Source organism: Narcine bancroftii, chromosome 10, assembly GCF_036971445.1.
Source record: "Narcine bancroftii isolate sNarBan1 chromosome 10, sNarBan1.hap1, whole genome shotgun sequence".
NCBI classification, from domain to species: Eukaryota; Metazoa; Chordata; class Chondrichthyes; order Torpediniformes; family Narcinidae; genus Narcine; species Narcine bancroftii.
The window spans coordinates 13425471-13452719 of record NC_091478.1 but is presented as its reverse complement, the minus strand read 5'-3'; the positions used below and the strand labels follow the sequence as shown (position 1 = coordinate 13452719).

The 27249-nt window shown below is 40.3% G+C and overlaps 1 protein-coding gene across 7 annotated transcripts in view; it reads right to left on the bottom strand.

The window, feature by feature from the left end:
- Positions 1-12029: 12029 nt before the first annotated feature.
- Positions 12030-27249, bottom strand: part of vti1a (vesicle transport through interaction with t-SNAREs 1A) — a 298128-nt gene continuing 282908 nt past the window's right edge. For 2 of the 7 annotated variants that reach the window (XM_069899898.1, XM_069899900.1), the window contains one exon: positions 16798-18312. In XM_069899898.1, coding sequence (XP_069755999.1) covers positions 18219-18312 — 94 coding nt within the window. In that variant the 3' untranslated portion in view covers positions 16798-18218. Of the gene's footprint in view, positions 12130-16797; positions 18313-21494; positions 21631-27249 lie in introns of those variants that run through there. The other 5 variants (XM_069899903.1, XM_069899907.1, XM_069899899.1 and 2 more) reach the window with 4 other exon arrangements.

Genomic DNA, 27249 nt, shown 5'->3' with positions numbered 1-27249 from the left:
TCCTTCCTCCAAATCAGGGACCCAGCTCCCTGCCTGTTTGAGGGCTTTGTGGAGTAATCTATGCTGCAAGCCTTCATAGGCAAGGCACTCAACTCCTCTGTTATATTGAGGATTACATCAGGGCTGCATCATGCACCAGCTATAAGCTTCTAAACTTCAATCACTGCAGCCAACTTCCACCCTGATCTCAAACTCACCTGGTCCATCTCCTCCCTGGTTCTCTGTCTCCATCTCCCACAACTAGCTTAACTACATTTCCAACGACACTTCCTCACACCCTTCCCCTGCAAGAATTCTATTCCCTTCTTTCAATTTCTCCATCTCCACTGTATCTGTTCCCAAGATGATGTCTTCCAATCCAAAATGTCATCCTTCTCCCACAAACGTGGCTTCCCCTCCACCACCATCAACTCAGCCCTCACCTGCATCTCCTCCATTTCCTGCTCATCTGCTGTGGCCCCCTCTGTCCCCAGACACAACAAACACAGGATTCCCCTTGTCCTCACCTACCACCCACCAGCCTCCACATCCAACACATTATCCTCCGGAATTTCTAGCACTGGATCCCAATCCTCCCTGCTCTGCCTTCCGTAGGGACCACTCCCTCTATGTCTCCATTATGTACTCATTCCTCCCCACTAATTGCCCCCCCGCACCCCGGCACCTTCCCCTCTGACTGCAAGAGGTGCCACCCTTGCACCCACACCTCATCCTTCACTACAATTCGGGGCATCAAACAGGCCTTTCAAGTGAACCAACGTTTCACTTGTGTGTCCACAGCACTGAATTACTGCATCCGGCACTCCCTTTGTGGACTTCTCTACATCGGAGAGACTGGGCACAGTCTTGGAGATCACTTCGCTGAGCACCTTCGCTCTGTCCGCACCTGTGACAGGGACCCCCTCCCCCACCCCCTCCAGTGGCCAACCATTTCAGTTCTGTGTCACACTCCCATACTCATATGTCTGTCCATGGCCTCATGTACAATCCCACCAAGACCACCTGTAAATTGGAGGAACAACATCTGATTTTCCATCTGGGCTCTCTCCAGCCAGATGGCATTAACATTGACTTTTCTGGCTCTGCTAACCTGCTCTCCTTCCCCCCTCCCTTCCTCTCCTCCTGTCAGCTCTCCACCCCTTCCCTCTCTATTCACTCAGCCATCTCTCCTCTCCTTGCTTGCTGCTGTGCTCTCCCTCCCTTCTCCAACTCCTGCGTTTGCGACCACGCCTCCTCCCCTTACCCTTTTATCTGGACGCCTGCTGACATTTTTCCATTCCTCAAGCCCAAAATGTCGATTATGTATTTTTATCTTTGCTATATAAAGGACACTATTTAACCTGTTGAGTTTCTCCAGCATTGTATTTTACTTTTAATCCACCTTTCCAGTTCTATCTTGTGTGTTTGGATTTCATTTTTATCCTCTATAATTCCCTGACCTGTCCACTGAAAGAAGCAAACCTTTACCAATGGTGAATGAAGGTGTACAGTATCAAGTTATACCAGAAGGTACCTAATTGTATCTTGTGGTCTCAAAAAAAAACAGAGTTTATTTTATATAATTCAGTTGATTACACACCAATAAGATCTCCATTTTTTAAAAATTTGGAATAAAGTTCCCCTTTTCTATACAGACTTAAGATGTTACCTTAACAACAGACTTCCAGGACCTAATATTCATCCTTCTTTTACATTGAAGTGTAGTCATTGCTGTAACCTAAAAAAACACAAGCAAACAATTTGTACACAGCGCTCTGCCACAAGTCAAGTGGAAATGATCGCATAATCGTTACCAGTTCCAAACAGTTGAGGGATAGATTTGGGGGGTCAGGGACAAGGTGGCTTGGAATTTTGATTTGCTTTCGTATACCCAGGAGGAGTGCGCGGTGGAGGGTTTTGGTTTAATGTCCAATTTGAAAGTTGTCATCAGCTGAGATTTTTGTGTTCATGTCACCAAAGTGGTCCTTTAATCCCTTTAGACAATGAAGAGGCAGCGAGAGAATTGGTACAGAATACTTCTGAAATCCACAACTCTGCTCAACATCTTTTACTTTCTCAAATTGCATTTTCCATTTCATCTAATTCAGACACCAGAGATGATTCCTTGTAGGGAATGCTGTTAGCTGTCCAACCATCATGCACCTTCTGAGTGTGTTAAGGGGATGTGGCAGCATTATCCAAAGTGCCGCAACAGACAAATCTGTTGAACGGATAAATTGCTCCTTCACACTGTCCAGCCATGTTAAAAATTGGCCATACTTTGGAATTTCATCGGCAAATTTACTACCTGGTTAACATTGAATCACTATGCCCAATTTCCCCATTGAACGACAATAGCTTACGTCATGGTGACTAATTGTGAACAATTAAGACTTGACATGTTTATCCACCATTCATTAATAGATTTCAGACTTATAGTTAGGGTGCACACATCACATCACATACAAACCTGAGATTATTTTTCCTGTAGGTGAGGCAGAGGTATTGCACAAAAAAAGTTGTACACAACAAATAAAGAAAATGACCGTGCAATACAGAGGTAAAAAAAAAATGGCACAAGAGTCTTTAAATGACTCCCTGATTGAACTTGTTGAGGAGTCTGATGGTGGAGGGGTAGCAGCTGTTCCTGAAGCTGGTGGAGCGAGTCTTGAGGTACCTATACCTTTTTCCTGATGGTAGCAGCGAGAACAGACCGTGTGCTGGGTGGCTTGGGTCTTTGATGATTACTGCTGCTCTCCAACGGCAGGGTTCCCTGTAGATGCTCTCGATGGTGGGGATGGTTTTGCCTGTGATATCCTGGGCCGTGCCCACTACCTTTTGCAGGGCTTTATGCTCAGGGGTATTGGTGTCCCCATACCAGACAGTGATGTAGCCGGTCAGCATCTGTAGAATTTTGCCAGGGTTTGCGATTTGAAATGAAACCTCTGCAAACTCCTGAAGAACTAGAGATGTTGACCTGCTTTCTTCACGATGCCATTAGTGTGTGGGGTCCAGGAAAGATCCTCTGAGATAGTGACTCCCAAGAAATTATACAGGGCAATACTGGATTGCTATCTCATTTGAAAGGTAGCAGATCCAGGGGGTGCAGGGCGGGATGCCGCCTTCGATTCTTGTGTCACCGTTTCTGTAGTGGAGCTGGAACCCCCTCTAATGCAAGAGTACTGTCAGCTCAACCATAGCTGACACTTCATCAAGCATCCAGCAATTTCTTGGCTATTTTCCCATGCTTTTTATAGAAAGTAAATATTTAAACAGCTTACTTGCTGAAAGTCCACCCGTGACCAACAATACCTCTAGTCATTCCAAGCAAAGAGATTTGAGTGATAGATGTCGTTGCAAGCAATAATATCAGTGTCCATTTGAAGTGGAGTTGGCGGCATTTCATTGCCCGCTCTCGTGGAGGGTTGAAGGCTGGTTTCTAATTTCCAGTGCATGTTCACATTATTCATTGCATTGTCAAGGGAATGTGGACAAAACACTGAAGCATCGTTCAACACAATGACTCCCATCGGAGCCACCTGCTCATTGTAGAACACCACAGTTATGATGAACCTGTCAGGCACAGAGCATGACATAAATTTTATGCCCCTGTCTCCCTCTGGAACCTAACATCTTCCAATGTAGGGTCACACATAAATTATGGGAGTGACACTGGTAATATTAGTATCGTCAGGGCATCAGCCGCCTGTCTGCGTGAGGAATTCTCAGTCTAAACTGTGCCACTGTTTGTGTCACTGCGCCAACATCTCCCCACTCCCCCAAATCAGAGGAGGGGACCTGCCCAGTTCCATTGGTTAGGGAAGGCTCTTTAAGTTGCACTTATTCCTGTTCAGCCAAGTAGCCCGGCTTCATAATATTTACTTCAAACACAACTTCACTTAATTAGGAAAGTAAATGGCTTAATAAAATGTGATAAATTTCAGCGATTTTAAATTGCTAACCACGTTAAAATCATTATTCTTAGTGGAAAGTTAATTCGAGATGCATTAATAAGTGGACCAGGTTACTAATATTTTGATTTAAAAAAATTAGGTTCTTTTATGCTGCTTGACTGTAACAGCTCATTGAAGATTTTAAATCAACTAAGTGTATTGGAAAGTGTAGCAAAGCAATTTCCAGTGCAATTTGGAAACTCTCTATGAACTTGTATTTAGCTACAGGCTGATCTGCTGATACAAACACCATACCTCTAAACTTTTTTTTTTCTCATAGAAACACCTTGTTTGGCATTTTATATTTAGCAGATATCCCCTCTGAATCAAGAACAGATTTACAAACAAGAATAATATCCACCTGGAATGTAGCCAACTATGAGGGTAGCTTGCCTTAATTTTTTTTTGAAAGACCTAACTTTATTGAACTCTTGTCTGGAGGTGCTGAGCCTGGTTAATGAATTCCAGTAGCTGCTTGGTGCTTCCATTCTTTATGCATGAACATAGAAGGACCACACGATCATTTTCCATTCCAGTCCAACGCTCACTTCTTATGTGGTATGCTGATGGAGTATGGCTTGCTCGGCAAGATTGGATAACTAGCAGGGACTTATCCATAGAACCACAGAACATTACAGCACAGAAACAGGCACTTTCGGCCCTTCTAGTCTGTGCCGAACCATTTTTCTGCCTAGTCCCACTGACTTGCAGTCAGTCCATAGCTCCCCATTCTTCTCCCATCCATGTACCTGTCCAAATTCTTTTTAAATGTTAAAATTGAGCCCACATTCACCACTTCACCTCTCAGCTCCTTCCACACTCCCACCACTCTCTGTGTGAAGAAGTTCCCTTTTATGTTCTTAAACTTTTCCCTTTTCACCCTTTCCTCTGGTTTGTATCTCACCTACCCTCAGTGAAAAAGACTACCTACATTTACTCTGTCTATCCCCCTTATAATTATAAATACCTCCATCAAATCTCCCCTCATTCTTCTACTCTCCAGGGAATAATCTGTTTAACCTTTCCCTGTAACTTAGTTCCTGAAGTCCGGGCAACATCCTAGTAAATCTTCTCTGCACTCTTTCTATCTTATTGATATCTTTCCTGTAGTTAGGTGACCAAACCCTGTGCTGTCTGTACATTCTCCATGCATCTCCATAGGTTTTTCCTGGGAGCTCCAATTTGTTCCCACCATTTGAAACATTCCAGGGGTGTAGGCTAATTGTGTGTAAATTGTGGGCCGAAATGACCTGTTGGTGTGATGCAAGTCTAAATTTTAAATTTTAAACTGAACACAGTACTCCAAATTTGGCCTCACCAATGTTTTATACAAATTTACCATAACATCCCATCTCCTATACTCAGTAGTTTGATTTATGAAGGCCAAAATGCCAAAAGCTTTCTTTATAACCCTATCCGCCTGTGATGCCACTTTCAGGGGATTATGTATCTTAAATCCCAGATCCCTCTGATCTACCGCACTCCTCAGTGCCCTAACATTTACCGTGTATGTCCATTCTTGGTTTGTCCTTCCAAAATGCAACACCTCACATTTGTCTGCATTAAATTCCATCTGCCATTTTTCAGCCTATTTTTCCAGCTGGTCCAGATCCCTCTGCAAAGTTTGAAAACCTTCCTTGTTGTCCACAACACCTCCAATGTTTGTGTCACCTGCAAACTTGCTGATCCAATTTACCACAGTATCATCAAGAACATTGATTTAGACAACAAACAACAATGGTTCCGGAACTGATCCCTGAGGCACACCACTAGTTACGGGTCTTCAGTCTGAAAAATAATCATCCACCACCATTCTCTGGCTTCTCCCATCCAGTCAATGTCGAATCCAGTTCACTACCTCACCTCTGTCTTCGAGCGCCTGAACCTTCATGTCTAACTCCCATGTGGGATCTTGTGAAGGGGCATACTAAAGTCCATGTTGCCAATATCCACAGCCTTTCCTTCATCAACTTTCCTGGTAACCTCCTTGAAAAACTCTATAAGACTGGTTAAACACAACCAACCAGGCATAAAGCCACATTGACTATCCCTAATCAGTCCCTGGCCACCCAAATATATGTATATCTGATCTCTTACCCTAACCTTCCAAAGATTTACCTACCACTGAAGTCAGCCTCACCAGTCTATAATTTCCAGGGTTAATTTTGGAGCCTTTTTTAAACAACGGAACAACATGAGCTACCCTCTAATCCTCTGGCACTACATATGTGGCTAAGGACATTTCTGCCAGAGCCCCTGCAATTTATGTACTAGCCTCCCTCAAGGTCCAAAGGAATATCTTGTCAGGCCCTGGGGATTTATCCACCTTTATTTGCTTTAAGACACCAAGCACTTCCTCCTCTAATCTGTATAGGTTCCATGACCTCACTGCTTGTTTCCCTTGACTCTGTGCCTGTTTCCTGAGTAGATACTGATTTTTAAAAAACTTCTCTTGGCTCCATACTTATCTGACCACTCTAATCTTCAAGGGGACCAATTTTGTCCCTTACTATCCTTTTGGTCTTAATATACCTGTAGAAACCTTTAGGACTTTCCTGCACATTGCCTTTCAAAGTATCCTCGTGTCTTCTTTTAACCTTCCTGATTTCTTTCTTGAGGTTTTTCTTGTATTTTTTACATTCAAGTTCCTCATTTGCTCTATGTTGCCTCTATCTGCTATACACCTCTCCCTCCGAACCAGATCCCGAATATCCCTCAAAACCCAAGGTTCCCTATGACTGCTAACCTTGCCTTTAATCCTGACAGGAACATACAAACACTGTACTCTCAAAATGTCACCTTTGAAGGTCTTCTACTTACCGCGCACATTCTTGCCCGAAAACACCTTCTCCTAATCCATGGATTTTAGATCCTTTCTTGTTTCCTCAAAATTGACCTTTCTCCAATTGCAATCTGCAACCCAAGGCCCAGACCTATTCTTCTCTGAAATTAACAAAAGGAATTGCATTATGATCACAGAACCCAAAATGTCCCCCTACACGTACTTCTGTCACCTGTCCTGTCATGTTCCCTAATAAGAGATCCAGTATTGCACTCCCTCCAGTTGGTACCTCTAAATATTGATTTAGAAAACTTTCCTGAACACATTTGACAATTCCAAGCCATCCAACCCTTTTACAGTATGGGAGTCCCAGTCAATATGTGGAAAGTTAAAAATCTCCTATCACGCCCTTATGTTCCCTGCAGTGTCTGCTATCTCTCTGCAGATTTGCTTCTCCATTCTTCTTGACTATTGGATGGCCTAAAATATAACCCCTTGAGTGAGGTCATACCTTTCCTGCTCCTTAGCTCCGCCCATATAGCCTCAGTTGACAAGCCCTATGATCTGGCCTGCCTGAGCACAGCTGTGATATTTTCCCTAATGAGCAATGCCACTCCTTCCCCTTTCTTACCCCCCTCCCCCACCCATTTTATTGCATCTGAAGCAATGTGAGACCGGAACATTGAGCTGCCAGTCCTGCTGCTCCAGTAACCAAGTCATAATTCCATGTGCCATGCTCTAATTTTGTCTGCCTTTCCTTCAATACTCCTTGCATTGAAATAGATGCTCCTGAGAACATTTCTACCACATTCAACCCATTGACTTCTAATGTTACATATAATTTTCACATTATATTTTGCCTCCTGCTCTGGCACTCTGGTTCCCATCCCCTTGCAAATCTGCTTTAAATCCCCTTCCAGAGCAGACCAGCAAACTTTCCCACAAGGATATTAGTCCCCCTCCAATCCAGATGCAAACTGTCCCATCGGAATAGTTCCCACATACCCTAGAAAAGAACCCAATATCCAGAAACCTGAAGCCCTCCCTCCTGCACCATGTGTTAAGATGCATTATCCTCCTATTTCTAACCTCTCTGGCATGTGGCATGGGCAGTAATCCTGAGATCACTACCCTGTAGGTCCTGTCCTTCAATTTAGTGCCTAACTCCCATAACTCTCTTTGCAGAACCTCATCCCCATTGCTACCCACGTCATTGGTCCCTACATGAACCATGACATCTGGCTGATCTCTTTCTCTCATGAGAATGCTGTGAACTTGATCTGAGATGGAGTGTTTCTCCAACCCTGCCACCAGGTAGGCAATATACCATGCAGGATTCTCTATTGCTTTGACAGAACCTCTTCTCTCTCCCCTAACTATGGAATCCCCTATCACTAAAGCTCTCCTCATCCCTTCCCTTCTTAGCCACCAGATCAGACTCTGTGCCAGAGACCTGATTGCCATGGCTTGTACCTGTTAGGTCATCCCTTGCAACAGGGTATACTTGTTATGAGGGGAACGGCTATGGGTTGCTCTGCACGATCCTTTTCCCTCTCCTGGCAGTCACCCAGCCACTTCCTCCTGCCTCCAAGGTGTGATAGCATCATGAAGAACTTGCGCATGAGGAAATCTATTCAACTGCAGCAAAAAAAAGCAAACTGCTGGAGGAGGTCAGCACATTGAGCAACATCTATGGTTGCGACACTTTGGATCAAGGCCCTGCATCAGAATGGCAATCATCCCATCCTTAGGAAGACGCAAGTCTCCACTGAATCTAGTGAGAGGTGGGTACTTGGAATGCACTGCCTGAGAGAGTGGTGGAAGGGGAGTCAATTACAGCATTTAATAAATGTCCAGATAAGTGCTTGGGGGACGTGCTGGGAAAATGTGATTAGTATGGACTCAGTACAATAACTATCTACAAATTTGCCGACGATATCACGGTAGTGGGATGTATAAAGGATGGGGATGAGTCAGCGTACAGGATGGAGAATGAAAACTTGGTGAATGGTGAACCAACAGCAGCCTTGCACTCAATGTCACCAAAACTAAGGAGCTGATTGTTGACCAGGAAAGGAAAGCCAGAGGTGTACAATCCAGAGATCATTGGGGGATCAGAGATGGAGAGGGTGAGCAAATTTAAATTCTTGGGAGTCACTATCTTGGAGGATCTTTCTTGGACCCAACACACTAATGACATCATGAAGAAAGCACGTCAGCGCCTCTACTTCCTCAGGAGTTTGCGAAGGTTTGGTATGACAAACCCTGGCAAATTTCTAGAGGTGTGGTGTGTGCTGACCAGCTGCATCACAGTCTGGTATGTAAACACCAATATTCCTGAGTGTAAATCCCTCCAAAGGTTAATGGACAAAGCCCAGGACATCACAGGCAAAACCCTCTCCACTATTGAGTACACCTACAAGGAACGCTGCCGTTAAGAGAGTAGCAGCAAAGACCCTCACCACCCAGCACACGCTCTGTTCTCACTGCTGCCATCAGAAGAGGTCTAGGTGCCACAAGACTCACACCCCCAGGTTCAGGAACAGGTGCTGCCCCTCCAACATCAGTTTCCTCAACGACAAACTCAATCAGAGACTCATTTAAGGACTCTTCCTTGGGCACTTCATTCATTTTCTTTTTGTTTTCTCTGTATTGCACAGTCAGTTTGTTTGCATTCGTTATCTGTTTACAGCTCTTTGTTTGCTGTCATATTTTATGCTGTGTACAGTTTCTTTTTTGCACTACCAATTAATTCTCCCATGCCTGCAGGAAAAAGGAATCTTGGTGTTGTGACTGTATGTACTCTGACAATAAACTTGAATCTTAAGTGTCCACTGCTGGCATGGATATCGTGCACCAAATAGCTACTTCCCATGCTAAACAAGTTCTAAAATGTGACCAGGTTTCGAGTAAAAACTCCATTAGTTATCAGTTTTCAATTTACGATGCAATGTAGACCTGGGCTTCTTGTCATACAGTGCAATTTTAAATCATTTCAGACTCTCTCGTTTGCTAAATCAACCACCTTCCCATCTTCCCCTCGCAACTTCTCTTTGATTCTGTGAATGACACCAGCCCTCAGTTCCCGTCTTGGCAATGAGCACCTCATTATTTAAGTTTAAACATGGACGCGCACGGACATGCTGAAAAAAAATGTAAATTCTGACTGAAATCGAGAGTGTTGGTTGATAATTACTAAACAGGAGGATAGCTGTAACTGTTTGTTCATTTGGATGAAATTGAAACGTACTGGGGGTGTAGGTTAATTGGGTTTAAGTTGGGCGGTACAGACTCCTAGATTGAAATGGCCTGTCACTGTGCTAAATTTAAGATTTAACTTAAATTTTTTAAAAAATTGCTGGAATATAAAGTGACAATGCTGCCAGCTCCTAGTATTGAGGAAATAACATCTTGCAAATGTTTTGGATTATGAAAATTGGATCATATGAGCCCCATTCAATCAAGGGAAAAAAATATACGATCCACGGTGGCATCGTGTAAAGATTATTGTAAGACTGAAAGGGCATGAACTACTTTATGGTGATCAACATGAGATGAATCAAATTCAACCACTTTAATGGATAAATGGATTTGATAATAACAAATGGATTTGACAGTAACATTTAGAACACATATTTAAAACAAATAACAATTTATCTGGGAAGTTGGCTGAATGACAGCTATTATTGTTAAAGAATGGAGTTTTTTATGAACTGGAGGGGGTTGCTATCCATGGATTACCAGTGTTAATGTTCAGATAACCTCCTCGTGCAACTTGGTATCATAAAACTCCCCTTTCGTCAAATTGCAAATTTAACTTTTCTGAGAACTTTAAGAATGAAAACCAAAACTAAAACGTAGGCATGATAAATTGGATAGGAATAAGGTGCAGATCAGCCACAGAAAAGAGAGGCCAAATGGCATACTCCTAATTTTCTATTACAGGTACAACCAAAGTGTAAAATAGCCTTCACCTTGCCCATCTTCTGTGTCGCTCTTCGTCCCATTGATTCTAAGAAAATTAAACTGAAGCAGGTATCGTTTATGCAAAATGTGTGTCGCCGGCATTGAAAATTATACTCATTTTGAAGTGCTGTTTCTTTGGAGTTTCCCCTGAAACCCATCCGACAATTGCCAAGCACAAAACCTGCTATGTACAAATGCAATTGGGCAGAGCTTTAAATAATTTTAAATACTGCTCTGAAAAATATCCCTTGATGGTATTTAATCGTGGAACCTGTTGCAGGTTGATTAATGCAGCTGAAAAATAGATTTATCACTAAAAGTTACGGTCATTTTAAGCATCATATCAATTCATTGCATCAAAATAGCCCATTTTAAATGACTTAATATTCAGAAGTATTTGATAGTTATATTGAAATTATTTTTTGAAAAATTAAAGCTTTCAAAATGCTTGCAACTAAAATAACCAGCTTGAATTTTAAGAGCTTCATCAAAGGATTGCAAACAAGCACAATTAGTGAAAACTCCCAATGGTGATTAAAACCTGGAGGTGTGGCAAGTTTTATAGACAGAGCAGGGTTCTATTGCAATTTTTAAAAATTAGTTGTTAAAGATCATGGATCCAGTGGATCTGAATGTAACCTTACGCTGAAAATTCTACGATGTTGTGATTTTGCAGAAAATACACAGAGATCCATTGCAAACTTACCAATGATATTTTTAGTAAAATGTAATTTTAGTCACATACAGGTAGTCCCCGACTTATGTCCGTGTTCCATTGTGGATGACTTGTCGTATCTTGGAATGGACGAATGTCGGAATCGCGTACTTACCTTGTTAGTTGCGTCCCGGGTTCCATAGGCTGGGCGTGGCCATTTTGGTTTCTGTGCACGTGCACAAGTCTTCAGTAGGCTTGGTGGGTTCACGTATTGGAGTTTGGCTGGTGTATGCACGAGCATTGAGCGCCCTAACGATATTGAATTCGTGCCCTTAACTCTCACGCACGCGCCAACCAAACTCCAATATGCGAACCCACTGCGCATACACCAACTAAAGATTTGCGCATGTGCACAGGAACCAAGAGGGCTGAATCCAGCCCATGGACCCCGGGACGTCGATTAACAAGGTAAGTACGCACATTTTGGCTCTTACCTGTTCGTTTGTCAAATACAACATAATCCGTGTAAATTTTATATTTTTTCTTATATTGAAAAAAATTTGGTAACAAGTCACATAGGTCACAGTATCTGTATAACATAATCTAATATTATAGGAAAAGCATTCCAAGATACTGAAAATACCATAACAAAATAAAATCACAATTAAACACCAGCATTAAAGATTTGTACTTTGCCATTTCAAAAATTCTAGGTGTAACTTTGGTTTTCAAGATTGGTTAAAAAAAATACAGTAAGTTGATATCTTCTGTCCCTTTGGTGTTGAGTGATGGACCTGAGTGGGATTACAATGAATCAAAATGAGGAAAGGCACAGATGATCATGAAAATTCTTGTGCAGCAATGATATGAATTTAATAAATCACTTGCATATAATTTACTCAAGACAAAATGTGATGCAACTCAAAACTCATGCTATATTTATGACAATTTTTTTCCCCCAGATTAATGCCAAAATTTAGCTACAGGGCAGAAGTATAGTTAACTGTGAAGAGGTTGGTTGACAGCACACACAGATAATTTTGAAATGTACTGCTGGGAAACATGAGGTGGAACACTTTGAGAGAAGGGATAAGGAGAGGGCCCGTACATTGAATGATAAAACTTCAAAAGGCATTGAGACAGTGAGGCCTTAGATACACAAACCTATTGATTAAACCGTGCAAAAGCACTTGGGTTGCTGGAATTTATAAATAGAAGTATGGTATAGAAAAGCAAGGAGCAATTCTAAATTTATCGATATGCTTCAGTTAGAATATAGTGTACAATTTTGGTTGCTTTATTTTTGGAAGTATTTCAAGGTCATGGAATGGAAGCAGATGGAATTTACCCAGATGATTCCAGAGATTACAAGCTTTAGTCACACAAGGACAGACAACCAAACAGGCATTTTACTTAATGAAGGTTAAGTCCAGACAGAACTGAATAATTGGGGATTTTTTTGGGTCTGATTGAGGAATCAATAACTGGAGAATATACATTTGAAATCATCGAAAAACAAATCAACAAAGATTTTATTTTGCCAAAAGAGTATTTAATGTGGGTTTACATAAACAATAGTGAACATTAAAACAGAGTTTCTTAAAATGGTAATGCAGAAATATTTCTTCAGGGAAAGGCTGGAGACTGGATGCTCAAATATCAGAGATAATAATGGGCCAGATGTCCTTTATCTAGCTATCAAGTTTGTTCACTCTAACATGACCTGCAGACATTAGAGAGGGCAAATAAGAGTGGATATCAGATCTTTTGTGGGCTATAATCCACAATATTTATTCTCCACTCAAATCATACGTGCAACGCAAAACTATTCACATTCCTTTCAGAAGACATAGATTGTTGAGGGATTGCTCAAGATTGTGAGTTAAAACGTAATTATTAATAAGCAAACTAAAACAGAAGCTGCTTTAAACAGCCAGTTAGTCAGACAATGTCTGTGAAGAGTTAAAATGTCAGGCCAATGGTCTTTCATTAGAATGATTCCCTTGAAGTTTTCATTTTTACTTCAGAATTCTGGTGTCTTCAGCACTTTGGTTACACTCCAGTGGTTGGGCTCTTCCTATGCCCATGGAATGAAGGGATCTTTTCAGTCGGAATCTATGGTGATTCATTGGACTGGATCACTTTGACAGCTAGCCAGCAGCTCCATAGAGAATCAGAAGCCAGCTGCAATGTGTAGGTTGGTGTCTTCTAGATTTCTGCAACACATCTGAGCTCTCAGCTGCTTCTGAGCTCTAAACTATATCTGGAGTGTTACAGAATATTCTGAGTGGATTATAAACTTTGCTTAACAATAATGCAAGTAGTTTGTTCATTTCAAAAAAATATTAAGCATACACTCATGTTTAATTTGGTTGAATGAATACATTACTTTCATAAATTTATAAATTCTATTTTTGAAAGTATTTTGTAATCTGCATTTCAAAGGCTCTAATCATTGTTGAAACTGCAAGGAAGGTCAAAGATGTCACTTTAGGCCCTGCCTCACAGAGGTGTTGCAGCAACATTGTAGAGGATATGTGGGGATGGGACTAACTTAAGACACAGCATGGGGCATGGGCTGAGTCTACCATGATCTAGTAGAACTTAAGACACAGCATGGGGCATGGGCTGAGTCTACCATGATCTGGTAGAACTTAAGACACAGCATGGGGCATGCTGAGTCTACCATGATCTGGTAGAACTTAAGACACAGCATGGAGCATGGGCTGAGTCTACCATGATCTGGTAGAACTTAAGACACAACATGGGGCATGGGCTGAGTCTACCATGATCTGGTAGAACTTAAGTCACAGCATGGGGCATGGGCTGAGTCTACCATGATCTGGTAGAACTTAAGACACAGCATGGGGCATGGGCTGAGTCTACCATGATCTGGTAGAACTTAAGACACAGCATGGGGCATGGGCTGAGTCTACCATGGTCTGGTTCATTTTGTGATCTTGTGAAAAGCATTCCTCCATCTGCTGAAAGATAAACATGACTGGTAAAACATTGCAAGGGGATTAAATGGCATCAGGTTGAGTGTATTTTACACTGAAGTGTACACACTGGTGAATTTCAATGACAAATGCGATTGTTTTCTGACTGTCATCTCATTGAATGTGGAACAGGCTGAGAGGATTGAATAGCAAAACAATGAATCAATTCTGCAAACTTTGGCTGATTTGTGCTTACTTGGCAACAGAAGTTCAAAAAGAAATTGATATGTTGAAATGTCCCACTGTTCAAATGCAATTTTATCTGACCTCATGAGTGATAAACCATGGATAGGACTTTTGGCCCAACTCATCCATATTGGGACGTTGGGATTCTCAGCCAGTCCCATTTGCCTGCAGTTGGTACTATCCATTTAGGTCCTTCCTATCCACATCTCCGTTTCCAAGATCTCTTGCTCTGCACCATTGAATCCGACCAAACACTGCTTTGCTGAACTGAGAAGACAGATGCAATTCACACCCAATCCTGAGCTTTATGCTGGAGAGGGTTGATATCCATCCCAATTATTCAAAAGGAATTGCTCTCCCTTTGGCACACAGTAACTACAAGTGAATGCATAATTCACTTTGAGTGGCAAAATACTTTGTTAAAACTTAAATGTTTTAAATATACTTGCAATTATTCAAATCAATTTGAACAATTTGGGATGTCTCCAACTACCAGAAACAAAAAATATTTCAAAAGCCTGTCAGTCATGAGTGAAATATCCAATGCATTCTGGGAGTGTGTCTTTATGCCTTCCTGTTGCTTGGAGCCAGGTCTCCTGTGCAGGACAGGTTTCAGATATCGAGGGCCGGTTCATTTGGCCCTACAGATTGACAAAAATAAAGGTCGCGTGGATCGTGGGGAGTGAAATCTGGGCAGCAGGCTACATCAAAGGCAATCAGGCTCCCCATGTCAATATTCTACAAGCCAATGGTGTCACACAATCACTAGAGTAGTTATTACAGGCTTGTACAAAAGTCAGACTTCACTCAGTGAGATTTAAAAATTTAGACATACAGCACTGTTGCAGGCCATTTCGGCCCATGAGTCCATGCCACCCAATTTACACCCATTAACCTACACCCCCAGTACATTTTGAACAGCAGAAGGAATCCGGAGCCCCAGGGGAAAACCCAAGCAGACACGGGGAGAATGTACGGAAAGTGCAGGATTTGAACGCCGTCTGGACTCAATCGCTGGCGCTGTAAAGGTGTTGCGCTAACCGCTAAGATTAGCAAAGGTTCTTTTAGTAATTCAGTTAATAACAATTTTTCTCATTGGAAAATTACTTACATCTAAAGTCTTGAATAACCTAAATAAATAAATTCAGTACAAATAGTTGGCATTTTTAAATGATAATGTAGAATGATGCTTTGCTTTACTAATTAGAATTGCAGTCATGACCCACTGTATCCAATGAATTGGACATTTTTGTTTTACCAGCTTTGTAAAAAGATAATATTCAACACCTGTGATCTATGGTGGGATTAGAATTTCAGGGGTCAAAAAGGGATTTTGATTTTCAGAGTCTGGGCAGAACTGCTTTAAAATCTCACGAGCTCACTTTAAAAATGAATGAGAAAATAGGTTATCCAGGAGTCATTGTAAAAAAAAATCAATAGACAGCATATATCCACTTGGGTTATCAAAATCCTTGAATCTGAAGAAAAAAAACACTTTAGGTATCATACAGAGCAGACTTTGAAATGCGATCACTCAGTATTGCACAGTCAAAAGCAACACACTTTATTCCTTTGGAATGTAATAGTGTCATTGATATATTAAATAACATACATATTCCATAGACCTAATGCAGAGCAACGAGAAAGCAAACATAAAGGCAGATTCCATAGCTCTTTGTACAAAATCAATGAAATAAATAAGTGAGCAGGTAACATTTTACTGCATATGGTCATTACAATAACAGCAAAATTCACACATAATTAAGCCTGGTTTCTGTAATGTGTGCAAAATGTGAGTACATGAATATGTATACTTTTTTTTTGAAATATCTCATTATTAGAAAATATAACCTAAAGTTAGTAGTAATTTATAAATCATGACACACTTCCAGGTTGCCAATTAACTATCAGTTCTTTCTTAAAGTGAGGTTTCATTGTCAATGTGGAGCTCACAGTCAAAGTCATGTAAAGGGGTTAAAATCTGCATTCATTAAACAATGAAGCATGTGTGTACCCACTGATTTTGTTGCCCCGAGAATAAGATATAACCTATTTTTGACAAGTTTTCATCTTCTCCATGGAAGACAGCGAAACCCTCAACCACTACATGAAACCAACTAAGTCACAAGGAGGTTGGTAATGAATAATCCATTTTATATTCCAATGGCACCCGCAGCTCTGAGTGGTGGATTTCTGCCAGATGATAGCACGGCTGCAAAGAAACCACATGACGCAGCTGATGTTTAAAGAAAACAGACATAAGCCCAGAACAGATCATTAGCCACAAAACTGTTGTTTAATGCAATTTCTTAATGAACAAAATAGTTGATCCTAATAATGAAACAAAATAAAATGTTTAAACAGTAGCCAGGTTGTTGGTGATGCACAATTATTTCCTTGTCAAGTTTTTATGATTTAATGAGGTCCACTGGGACTGACATCTGTCAGTCAACCGTGACTTTTTGACACTATTACAACTTCAAATACATTTCCAGGCAGGCTGTTTTCTTCAGGTTTGAAATACTGAAATGATCTGACAGGTTTAAAAAAAAGAGAAAAAAATTATAGTGAAGAGAGCACATTTTTTTTTAACGGTGGGCTAGACTATCTGTGCTGCCATGGTAATGAAAAACTATAGAGGTCATCATCTGATGAGGTTTGTGGAATTGGTAAAATTTAAGATAATGATAACCTCAATGGGTTCTACTCACTTGGGATGGTCAGATCTGCACAATTTTGTTCACTGTTAATTTCTGCCTTTGAAGCTCTCAGCTCTGAAGCAAAAGCAAAGAAAGCCCCCCACCAAGCTGTTCCAAAATAAGACAATTCAGCCTGCCTTAAACAGAATATCAAATGTTCCTCATCATGTAGCTGTGCACTGACGTCAGGCATGCTCTCGGTTTTTTGATTTTACATGAAGCATTTAAAACTGTAGCCGCAGCTTTCAGAATGTCGACTTTTGAGTTCTAACTTTATTTTTAATTATTTTGCATATTATTAGTACTGCGAGTAGAGCCCGAGGTTACTCATTTATTTCCAGTTATTTATTTTGAATATGTATGTAATTTCCATAAAGTTACATGATATATTTGGGAAGGAGGGAGTGTCACACTCATTAATTAGGTGTGTATCTAAACCAAAGTGAAGACAGGAATTGGGCAATCCACTTGTCCTTTGGACCTGGGTGTTGTGCATGTCACTGCATTAATCTATGGCTGTTTTTTAAAAGCTAACTCCAGTTTCCCATCATTTATCCCCTGTAGATTTAACCTGCAAGCTGTTGACAGATCTCATAGACACACACACAAAATATATACACACACACACAAAAAAATATATATATACACACATTCAAATATACACACTGTGTGTATGTATATATATGTATGTATATCTATATTATATATAAAATATATATCACACACACAAAGGACTGTAGCACATAAACATACACCCCATCACAGCAACGATTCTACATTTTATTTCTTTCAATCAAGGTCCCAGTCTCACTTTTTCCAAGAAGAAAAAATAAATCAGCGAACAATGATACAAAAAAAATTATACACAGTTTGAGCCAGAGTCAATGCAACAGTAGAGAAGAATTTGTCAGTGCGAGAAGATGATTCATGTGACCAATTTGTCCTAATTACACTGAACAAGCAGTTTGTCGTTATTAATCACAGAAGAATAGAGACGTATCAGTGGCCTCTGACAGCAAAAGTAATGGCCAGCACAATGGTAAGGAGAATGATGGTGCCCAGGACAAACATGAGGATCCGATTCTGGATGATCCTAGACAGGGAGTTTAAAGAAGGGGGCAGAGGGAGGAAACAAAAAAAAGGAGTAAAGACATTAGAAACTGCAATAAATAAAATCTTTATTCAGCTAACTTCAGTGATCAAAGATGTCAGTCTGCAGACTGGAGGTGCTCATGTAGATGTAACTTCTGAATTGTATTGAAGCTTGGAGTAACATCAAATAGAGGCACGTTTATACTTTTACATTTCTACATGAAAATACACATATAGGATATAATTCCTGCTGTTTTCTGAACACTGTCAGCTCCTGATTATAGCAATGGTTTGAAAATTACTTTCAAATTGTACATTAAACAAACATAAAAGCATAGATCCACAAGTATACTGCACTTCTTAAAAAAACATGTGCTCAAAGGTACCAAGCATGCAATTATCGGCGTTTATGTGGATGTCAGACTCTTAAATGCCCAGTAGAGAAGAACATTTGCACGTGTTGAAAATATGTAATAAAATCAGGAAATACTGCAAATACACAGCAGGTCTGGACTATCATCTCCAAAAAAATTAAAGATAGGTTAACTCTTCAGGTGTGGAACCTTTGGCACATCAGTTTTGATCAAAGGTTGGCACACTTTAAATATTAATCTGACTTTTCTCTTTCTAGTTACTGCTAGACCTGCTGTGCATTTCCTGTGTTATTGGGTTTTATTTCTTAATATCGAGTATTCAGGAAAGAAGCAAATGAAAGAAAAAGTTGAGTGTAAGTAAAGGGTATTATTTCTCAGCAAATAAGCAGAAATTGGATTAGATTGCAAATAATACATGTCAAATCACTAATACTCTCCTCCCGAAGCTCCAAAGGGGCTGCTCTCTATCCAACTGACAGGTTACAAAATTATCACATTTGCTGACATGTCTTCCGCAAAACTGCTTTAGTTTTTGACCACATTCTAAGCAGGAGATGAATGACCACCTCTGTCGCCATTCATCACTCACTGCAAGCACTGGATCCATCTTTGCTATCTGACTACTTCTGCCAGCAAGGATCAACACAAAACCTTCAACAACCCCCAATGCTAGCCAGCTTATGCCCAGACCACAGAAACAACAAAGCAAGTGCATAAATGCTCGTAGTTTTCAGTATAATGAAACCTGCCTGCAGACCTGGGGCGTTGTTTTCAGGGAAAAAAAAACACTCCCAGAACCAAACCACAAGTTGAAAAGGACGAAAGAAGAGGAAGCATTGCTCCATTAATGCTCCGATATCTCTGTTACTGCCTTATATTGCTGACTTTCAAGTGTATCAAACTGCATAAAAACCTCCCCTGGACATTACATGTTTACTACAAGGTTTTGAGGATTTTAGTTGCTGTCTTTTCTGATACACAAAGTACAAACAGTTCAGCTTCTGAAGAAGAGAATTTTGACCGCAAAAAATGCTTTAGAGCATTCTATGTAAATGCAATTTTAAATGTAAGTAATAATAAATTATGTTAGGCTAGCTAGAATATGAAGACATTTCAAAAAGCACATGTTAAGCAAAAGACAAACAATGCTGAAAATATATTATAATGCCAAATTTACATTAAAAATGTAGAAAGAAAAATGACAGGTATTGCATTATTTTTCTTTCTGTATTTTTTAATGTACATTTTAGCCTTTCAATTTTTACAAGGTCTTAAAAAAAAGTCACCTTCACCTTGTAATAGTTGATATAAAATCAATTTACCACAGCGATAATTAAATAGTTATGGCTTTGTCTGAAGACAAGAAATCTGGATAGAATTATGGGAGCTTCACTCTGAATCAGAAACAGGAAGGTAGTTCTTTACATTGTATATTAAAAATTTAATTTACTTTTCCTCACTATTCTGCAAGGAATATTTATATTTTTACGTCCTTGTCATCGTCCCATTTGGAGTTTGGAGACAGCAACTCACCCATTTAAGCAGACTTGAAGTGAGAATTATAGCAAATAGAAAGATTGAAGGACATGGCATGGGGTCAATTAAAATATACGACTTTATCACTGTTTTTCTCATCCTGTGTTAGTATTTCTTTCACAGGATGAATAAGAGCAGCTTAATCAGTTCCTCAGGACGCTCTTTAGGCAACAAGCATTTCCACAAAGACGTCGTTAAAATCCTGAGTGCAGCTGGATTTCTTATTGAAGGAAGCATGCTTTGCATTCTTGTGTATCATCAGTTCAATTCAAGGCCATTGATGGCAGATATAACAGAAATCAATCTTTATGCCAGAACAAATCAACAATGTCTTGGAAATATCCGTTGCAGAAAAGCACAAAAAAATGACAGGCAGATCGATTTATTCACAAATGGCTTGATAACAAAGTATGCCAATATCAAACATGTACTTGATGCCGTACATGAACATGATAATTCATCAGAAAAATAGCCATTGAAGCCCTGGGAAATGCCTGTTAAAATTCATGCAAGTAGAATGAGTTGTGCAGGTAGCATACTTCCTCTGCGATGATAAGGGCAAGCTACTGAACTGTAAATCAAGCAGCACAGCGTGTTGCTGTCTGTCCACTGAGAGGTTAGGTATAAACTTGTGCATGAGAGCTACAAATGGAAATTCCTGATCCTGGTCATCAGCTGGGTAAAGGGAACAGAGGCTACTGGGGTAGGTGTATAAGGCACAGGGTTGATACTAATCTGACAGGAAGGTGGAGGTAAAAGGGAAACAGTTGCTGGTATATTTGCCATCTACCAGCTCAAGAGTGCAACTTATATTTGGATAATAGTTACCTGCCAGGAAATCCTTCCGATTCTCAAAACATTTTGATAAAAGGTTGAAATCCAAAAGTGAATAGATTTGCGTTCAAGCGATTGGAAATAATACTTTAAAGAGTTACATTACATCTTCGTGGTTTTAATTAAACTGCTAAAACTCAGTAAGACTAAAATTTGCGTCACGTTCGATTTTCAGACTCGCTGAATCTAAATCTTCAAGTGGGTTAGTTTTGGAACCCAAGTCTAAATGATTATCTGAACCAAAGATGATTGTGTCCATGCTAATAGGAAACTATGTGTGTCTCAGAAACATATCCTGCCAGTGTATTTGCATTAAAGTAAAAAGACAATGCTGGAGAAACTCAACAGTGTACTTTATAGAGCAAAGATAAAGATACAGAACCAACGCTTCGACTTCATCAAGGTATGACCAGAATGCAGGTAGTTGCCCAAACAAAAATATCTGTACACCATTTTACAAGCCAGATTTTTATTTACTGTTAATGACACACTTAAGCATCTTCCATCATGATCCGTTGGAGAAGGAGCGATAATTTCAGATGTTGCTGACAAAGTTACACTCGTGGTACGTTTATCTGCAATAGCACAGGAAGGAGAATATGTCATTAATGGAAGAGTAAGAGTTCCTCTCCCAACCTGCCGTACACTCCGATGCTTTTATGAAAGTGGTATTTTGATGCCTGCTTCAATGTTGAGGTGACTGAAAATTTGCATGGTTGATACAAACCATTTTTGAAATTAATAACATAAGGACCTCTTAAACATGTGTTAATTGTTATGACTATTCAATCTATCACTCATTCCTTTTGACTGTGAATTATTTTGGAAGATATTAAAGAAGTAACATTTACATTTGAATTAATTTTCTTTACTTTTTATTTCAGATTTCTTATCGGAGTACACACATGACATCACATACAACCCTGAGATCCCATTTTCCTGCAGGCATGGCAGAATTACGACTAATTGATAGTGCAAAAAAACTGCACACAGCGTAGAATGTAAACAAGACCTGTATAAATGTAAACAAACTGACTGTGCATTACAGAGAAAACAAACAAAAATCAATTGGTAGGAGTCATTAAATGAGTCTCTGATTGAGTTCGTCGTTGAGGAGTCTGATGGTGGAGGGGTAGCAACTTGTATTGGAAGATTTAAACCATGTTTTTTGCTCCTGCAAGGCTGAGAATCAGTAACCTGCTTGATACTCAGCAAACTCAGCTAAATTCCACCTTGGGGCCCAGAGATGCAGTTATCTGACAAAAAGACATCTATGTACCAAGAACATTTAATCTTCCTGCTTGTTTTGGTCACAGTTTTTCAGGCAGAGACCTAACCTTGACGTAAAATAAACCATTGTATTCAAAGTGATAAGCTGGAAAGTTGTGTTATTCGACAGAAGCCAAGGCATGCTAGCTCGTTCACTTATCTTTCTTTCTGTGCTGGGAATAGGTGCCTGAGTAAGTAGTTTTTGGGTAATATAAACCATGGTCCTGCTGCTGAAGTTTGAGACTCTCCGACTGGTGGCAACATCTCTCAGCAAGAGCCCAGCCAACGTCCCGGTCGGGGAGGGGGAGAAGCTGCTACCGGTGCCCCGACAACCTACTACAAGTGTGCAGTCGTTGCCTCGCCTCGGCAGTTGGGACCAGTCCAGGCGTTGATAAATATAATTGGGAAGGGCTTGCTTATTGTAGATTGATATCAGCTTTAGAATTTGTAATAAAGATTTGTATAAACTGAAGTGCTCTCGGCGTGTGTGTCTATTTTCTTTCGGTAGCTCAAACACTGTGACCAATCTAAAACGAACAAAGTGAGAGGTACAAGTTTACCCAGAACACAGCTGTTCCTGAACCTGATGGTGCGAGTCTTGTGGCACCTAGACCTCCTTCCTGATGCACAGAGCATGTGCTGGGTGGTGTGGGTCTTTGATGACCCCTCAATAGTGGGGAGGGCTTTGCTTCTGATATCCTGGGCTGTGTCAACTAGGTTTTGTAGGGGTTTATGCTCAGGGGTATTGGTGTCCTCATACCAGACTGTGATGCAACCAGTCAGCACACTTTCCACCACACATCTGTGGAAATTTCCCAAGATTTTGGTGACACACCAAACCTCTGCAAACTCCTGAGGAAAAAGAGGGGCTGGTGTGCTTTCTTCATGATGCCATCAGTGTGTTGGGTCCAGGAAAGATCCTCCGAGATAGTGCCTCCCAAGAACTCAAATTTGCTCACCCTCTCCACCTCTGATCTCCCAGTGATCAATGGATTGTACACCTCTGGTTTTCCTTTCCTGAAGACAACAATCAGTTCCTTCGTTTTGGTGGCATTGAGTGCAAAATTCTTGTTGGTGCACCATTCAGTCAAATTTTCAACCTCCATCCTGTACGCTGACTCAACCCCTCCATTTATACAATCCACTACCGTGGTATCGTCAGCAAATTTCTAGATGGTGTTATTGACGTACCGAGCCACACAGCTGTAGGTGTAAAGTGAGTAGAGTAGGAGGCTAAGAACTCAGCCCTTTGGTGCTCTGGTAATGATGGAGATTGTGGAGTTCTTCCCAATTTCACTGATGGTGATCTGGTCTGATTTTTCTCTCAATCTTACGTTCTTTCTATGCACTTGGTTAGACACCATTTTTAATCCACTTAACTCACTCTCCTCTATTCTTTGTTGTTTGTTTCCCAATCTTTAAATCTCTCTGGTTAAGTCAATCTCTTGATGGCTGTTCCAAAGATCCTGTTTCCCTCAATGTGACGTTGTTGGATGAAACTTCCCATGACTCTGCAGACATTAAAGCTAAAGGATGCAGGGATAAATTTGCCCAAACAATGGACACAGGATTCACGAGTGCAAAAAAACTTTGCAAAATGAAATGTGGGAGATATCTACAAATGGGTTACATTTCTTGTGTAAATGAAATGTGGGAGATATCTACAAAAGGGTTACATTTCTTGTGTAATTATTCAATATTCTCACTGTTATAGCAGTTTTTTGTTTCAAAGTCCTGTTAAATTTACTGGGAAAAGGGCTTCTTGTTCATGTTAACACAATACAAAGTGCAGCTGGATTGACCATAATTTTCTGGCTCAGATATAGATGTGGTAGAGTTTATCTTTAGATAATTTATCAGTTAGAATTTACATCGTCTATAAAAGGATCTTGCTGTTTGGGCTAATGCCCACTTCTTATTCCCTGTTTCTTCAAAAATAAACCCCACCTTCATAAAGGCTGCATCATGGTCTGTCCTGTCCATTAGATTCTGACAGATAACCCCAGGACTCTGCTGGAGGCCCCATTTATCTTCACCATGGCTTGCTAAGGATCTGGCTACTCACTGCAGCTTTCTAGTATCTGGCATTTTTGGACTGAAAAGCCACCACTTTTGGTTGAACAGCAGAGATAGTTTGTAGATTGGTCAGCTAATGTGCCTGCTTTTAAACACCATGTTTAAAATTACAATTTCAAATGGAATCAGTGGAATCCATGGGCTAAAATGAATCAAAATCTGTCCATCTAATTGCTTTTAGAAAAAAAGTTGGCTTAAAATACTAGCTGCTGTATCCTCCTCCATAAACATATTGCAGTAATAGTGTAGATTTTTAAGGAATGGGAGGGACCGCTACATAGAGAATGATAACACACAGAAATACAGAGAAAGGTAACACACACAGAGAAAAGTAAGAAAATTAATTTTCTCAAAACTCTTGTGTGCTGTAATGTTTTCCACTGACATCAATAAAAAGAGGTGAAATGTACATTACGCAGCCTAGTTCCACGCAGTTGGCTTTACTCAGCTCATTTTTGAAGAGTCCCAAATTTCACATCTGGTTTGGGAACACCAGGCATCCTCTGCTTCTGTTTCCAAGGCTGGAGATGTTTTCCCTCCCTTCCCTGCTGGTCCATGAACATTTCTCAGCCAAGATCAGGCAGCAAACTGATTGGTCCCAGGTCTTTGCCAATATTGTGACTGGAACGTGAAGAGGAATGGACTTGGTAGCCCTCAGCCTAGGTCAGAAAGCATCTGGACTTAGAGCCTAAAGAAGAAATGCAGGTGTCTATGGAAAAAGTCCCAAATATTTCTTGCTTTTGGAACACGGTGTTTAAAAAACACCATGCAACCAAATAAACTTTACTTAAACTTCCAACTACATCTGTAATCGTAACTAATGGATGCAGACTTTGGAAATTGAAAAATATGTGGACTGAAAGTGAACATTTTACTTTACATGAAGTATTTTTTGCTTTTAATTTTACATTAATTTTCATAACGCTACCTAGCCTGCTGGTGCTTCAGATTTAGAATAAATCTTCATGGCTCATTCTATCCCCAAGAGGCAGAAATCCTTGGTGCTTCAGTCCCACTGATGCTAAGTTGGCTGAATAGGTTGCATTATTGCAGCAGAAGAATGTGATTGGAAGAGAAACTTGTTAATTAAATTTGCAAATAATGGATTGTTCCCATGCAGTAACATGATATTTTGTGTCCAAAAGAAAAGTCAGCAAGGTGTGTTGTTTTGTTCTCTTGAGAGACATTTCACCGTTGGCTTTGTGAGATAAAGAACACACGATTCACAAAAAGACCTGACCTGTGGCTTTTCATTCACTTGGGAGGATGGGGGTGGGGTGGGTGGTGGCCCTCAGACACAAAATTGTTCTTATTCACAACTGACAAAGTGTGAAGATGGAAATCTTAGATTGTTTATTTCAATACTGTTTGAAAACCAAGAACCCAGGACAGAGAGAACAAAAGTGGCCATCATGCACTCATTTAATCCTACCAATCTGACCATAATTCAAAGGTTTATACTGGCAGTTGACGGAGTTTAATAGTTGAATTTCACACCACCACAACGGGACTCTTCAACTAGTTCATGCACACTGTAAACTTTATGTTCCAAACTGCTTGTTATGAACACAGATGTATAGAACAAAACAAAATTTTGGTGAAGGTCCTTTTTTTTATTTTGTATGAAAACAAATTTCATTACATACAATGGCTTTGCGGCCGTGTCCAATTAACCCTCAGTGGGAAATGATTACATTTTTAACGTGGTGTAAGTAAGTAGCAAAAGCAGACAAAGACCACAAGCTAGGCTCTGCTGTCAGTTTACAAGTACTGACACCGGAGGACTGGATCTGCTTTCTCCTTTTACATAGAGCCAAATGGGATAACAAAAAAAAAATGTGTAATAAGAGATTTGTGATAAAATAGAGCCACTCTGTACACTTCTTCCTTTAGTCATCTTTGCTGTGGACTGTGATGGGAACAAAAATGCATTTGCAACCGTTCATTCTAATTTTTAAGAGATGGAGTTGGAATGCCGATCGAGATAAATCTCTTAATTGTGCTTGTTCGAGCCTGTGAGAGGAGGGGGAAAGAATAAGACTGCTGTGTGCAGTCAAGCTAAATAAATCTACTCCACCTCCTTCAAACAGTAGTTGTTCAATTTTTGTTGCACTGCTGCTAAGGAAGCAAAATTCCAGCGACAAGGACAGCAATCTGCCCTAAATGGATGTAAGAAAAGGGAGCATGGCGTTACAGAGCAGAAAGTCTTATACAACAACGCCTTTGGAATTAAGGGGTTGTTGATTTACTCACTGTTTAAAGTTTGAAACATTTGTACATGCTTGTCATTCTCGTGATGTGGGAGGAGGTGAAATGGACCAAAATGCCAATGTCAATTAGTGCCATTTTGCTATACTTCAGTCCCCGATTAAATTCATTCTTAAATATGTATTATATTGAACAAAAAATTATAGCATTACAAGCAAAAGAGCTGTAAAATGGCTTCTTTTTAAAGTGAGCTTTCCTAAATATGACCAGCTCATAAGCTGGTCAGGTGTCAGTGAAAAAATTAAAACCATTTGCAGAAAGTTTTTTAAAACACATAAACATCTTAATATGGACTATTCTCTCTATTTATTCTGGGAACTTTAGTAGTGCCTGCAGCACATTTAGCTTCCCAGCACCTTTCAGGTGGTTGGTTTCTTTCTTATCAATACAGGGCAGATTAGTTGATCTCCAAACTTGGAATCTCCCCAGTGATTAGTCAGATGACACTGAGGTTTCTTCCTTGACCAGACTTAAATCAGAACCACGGTCAGAATGTGCCTTCTGCAGTGTATTAGGATCACATTCACAGGTATAAAAGATGGGCCAGCTGCAACCAGAACATTGCTCTGGTCTCCCTGCAC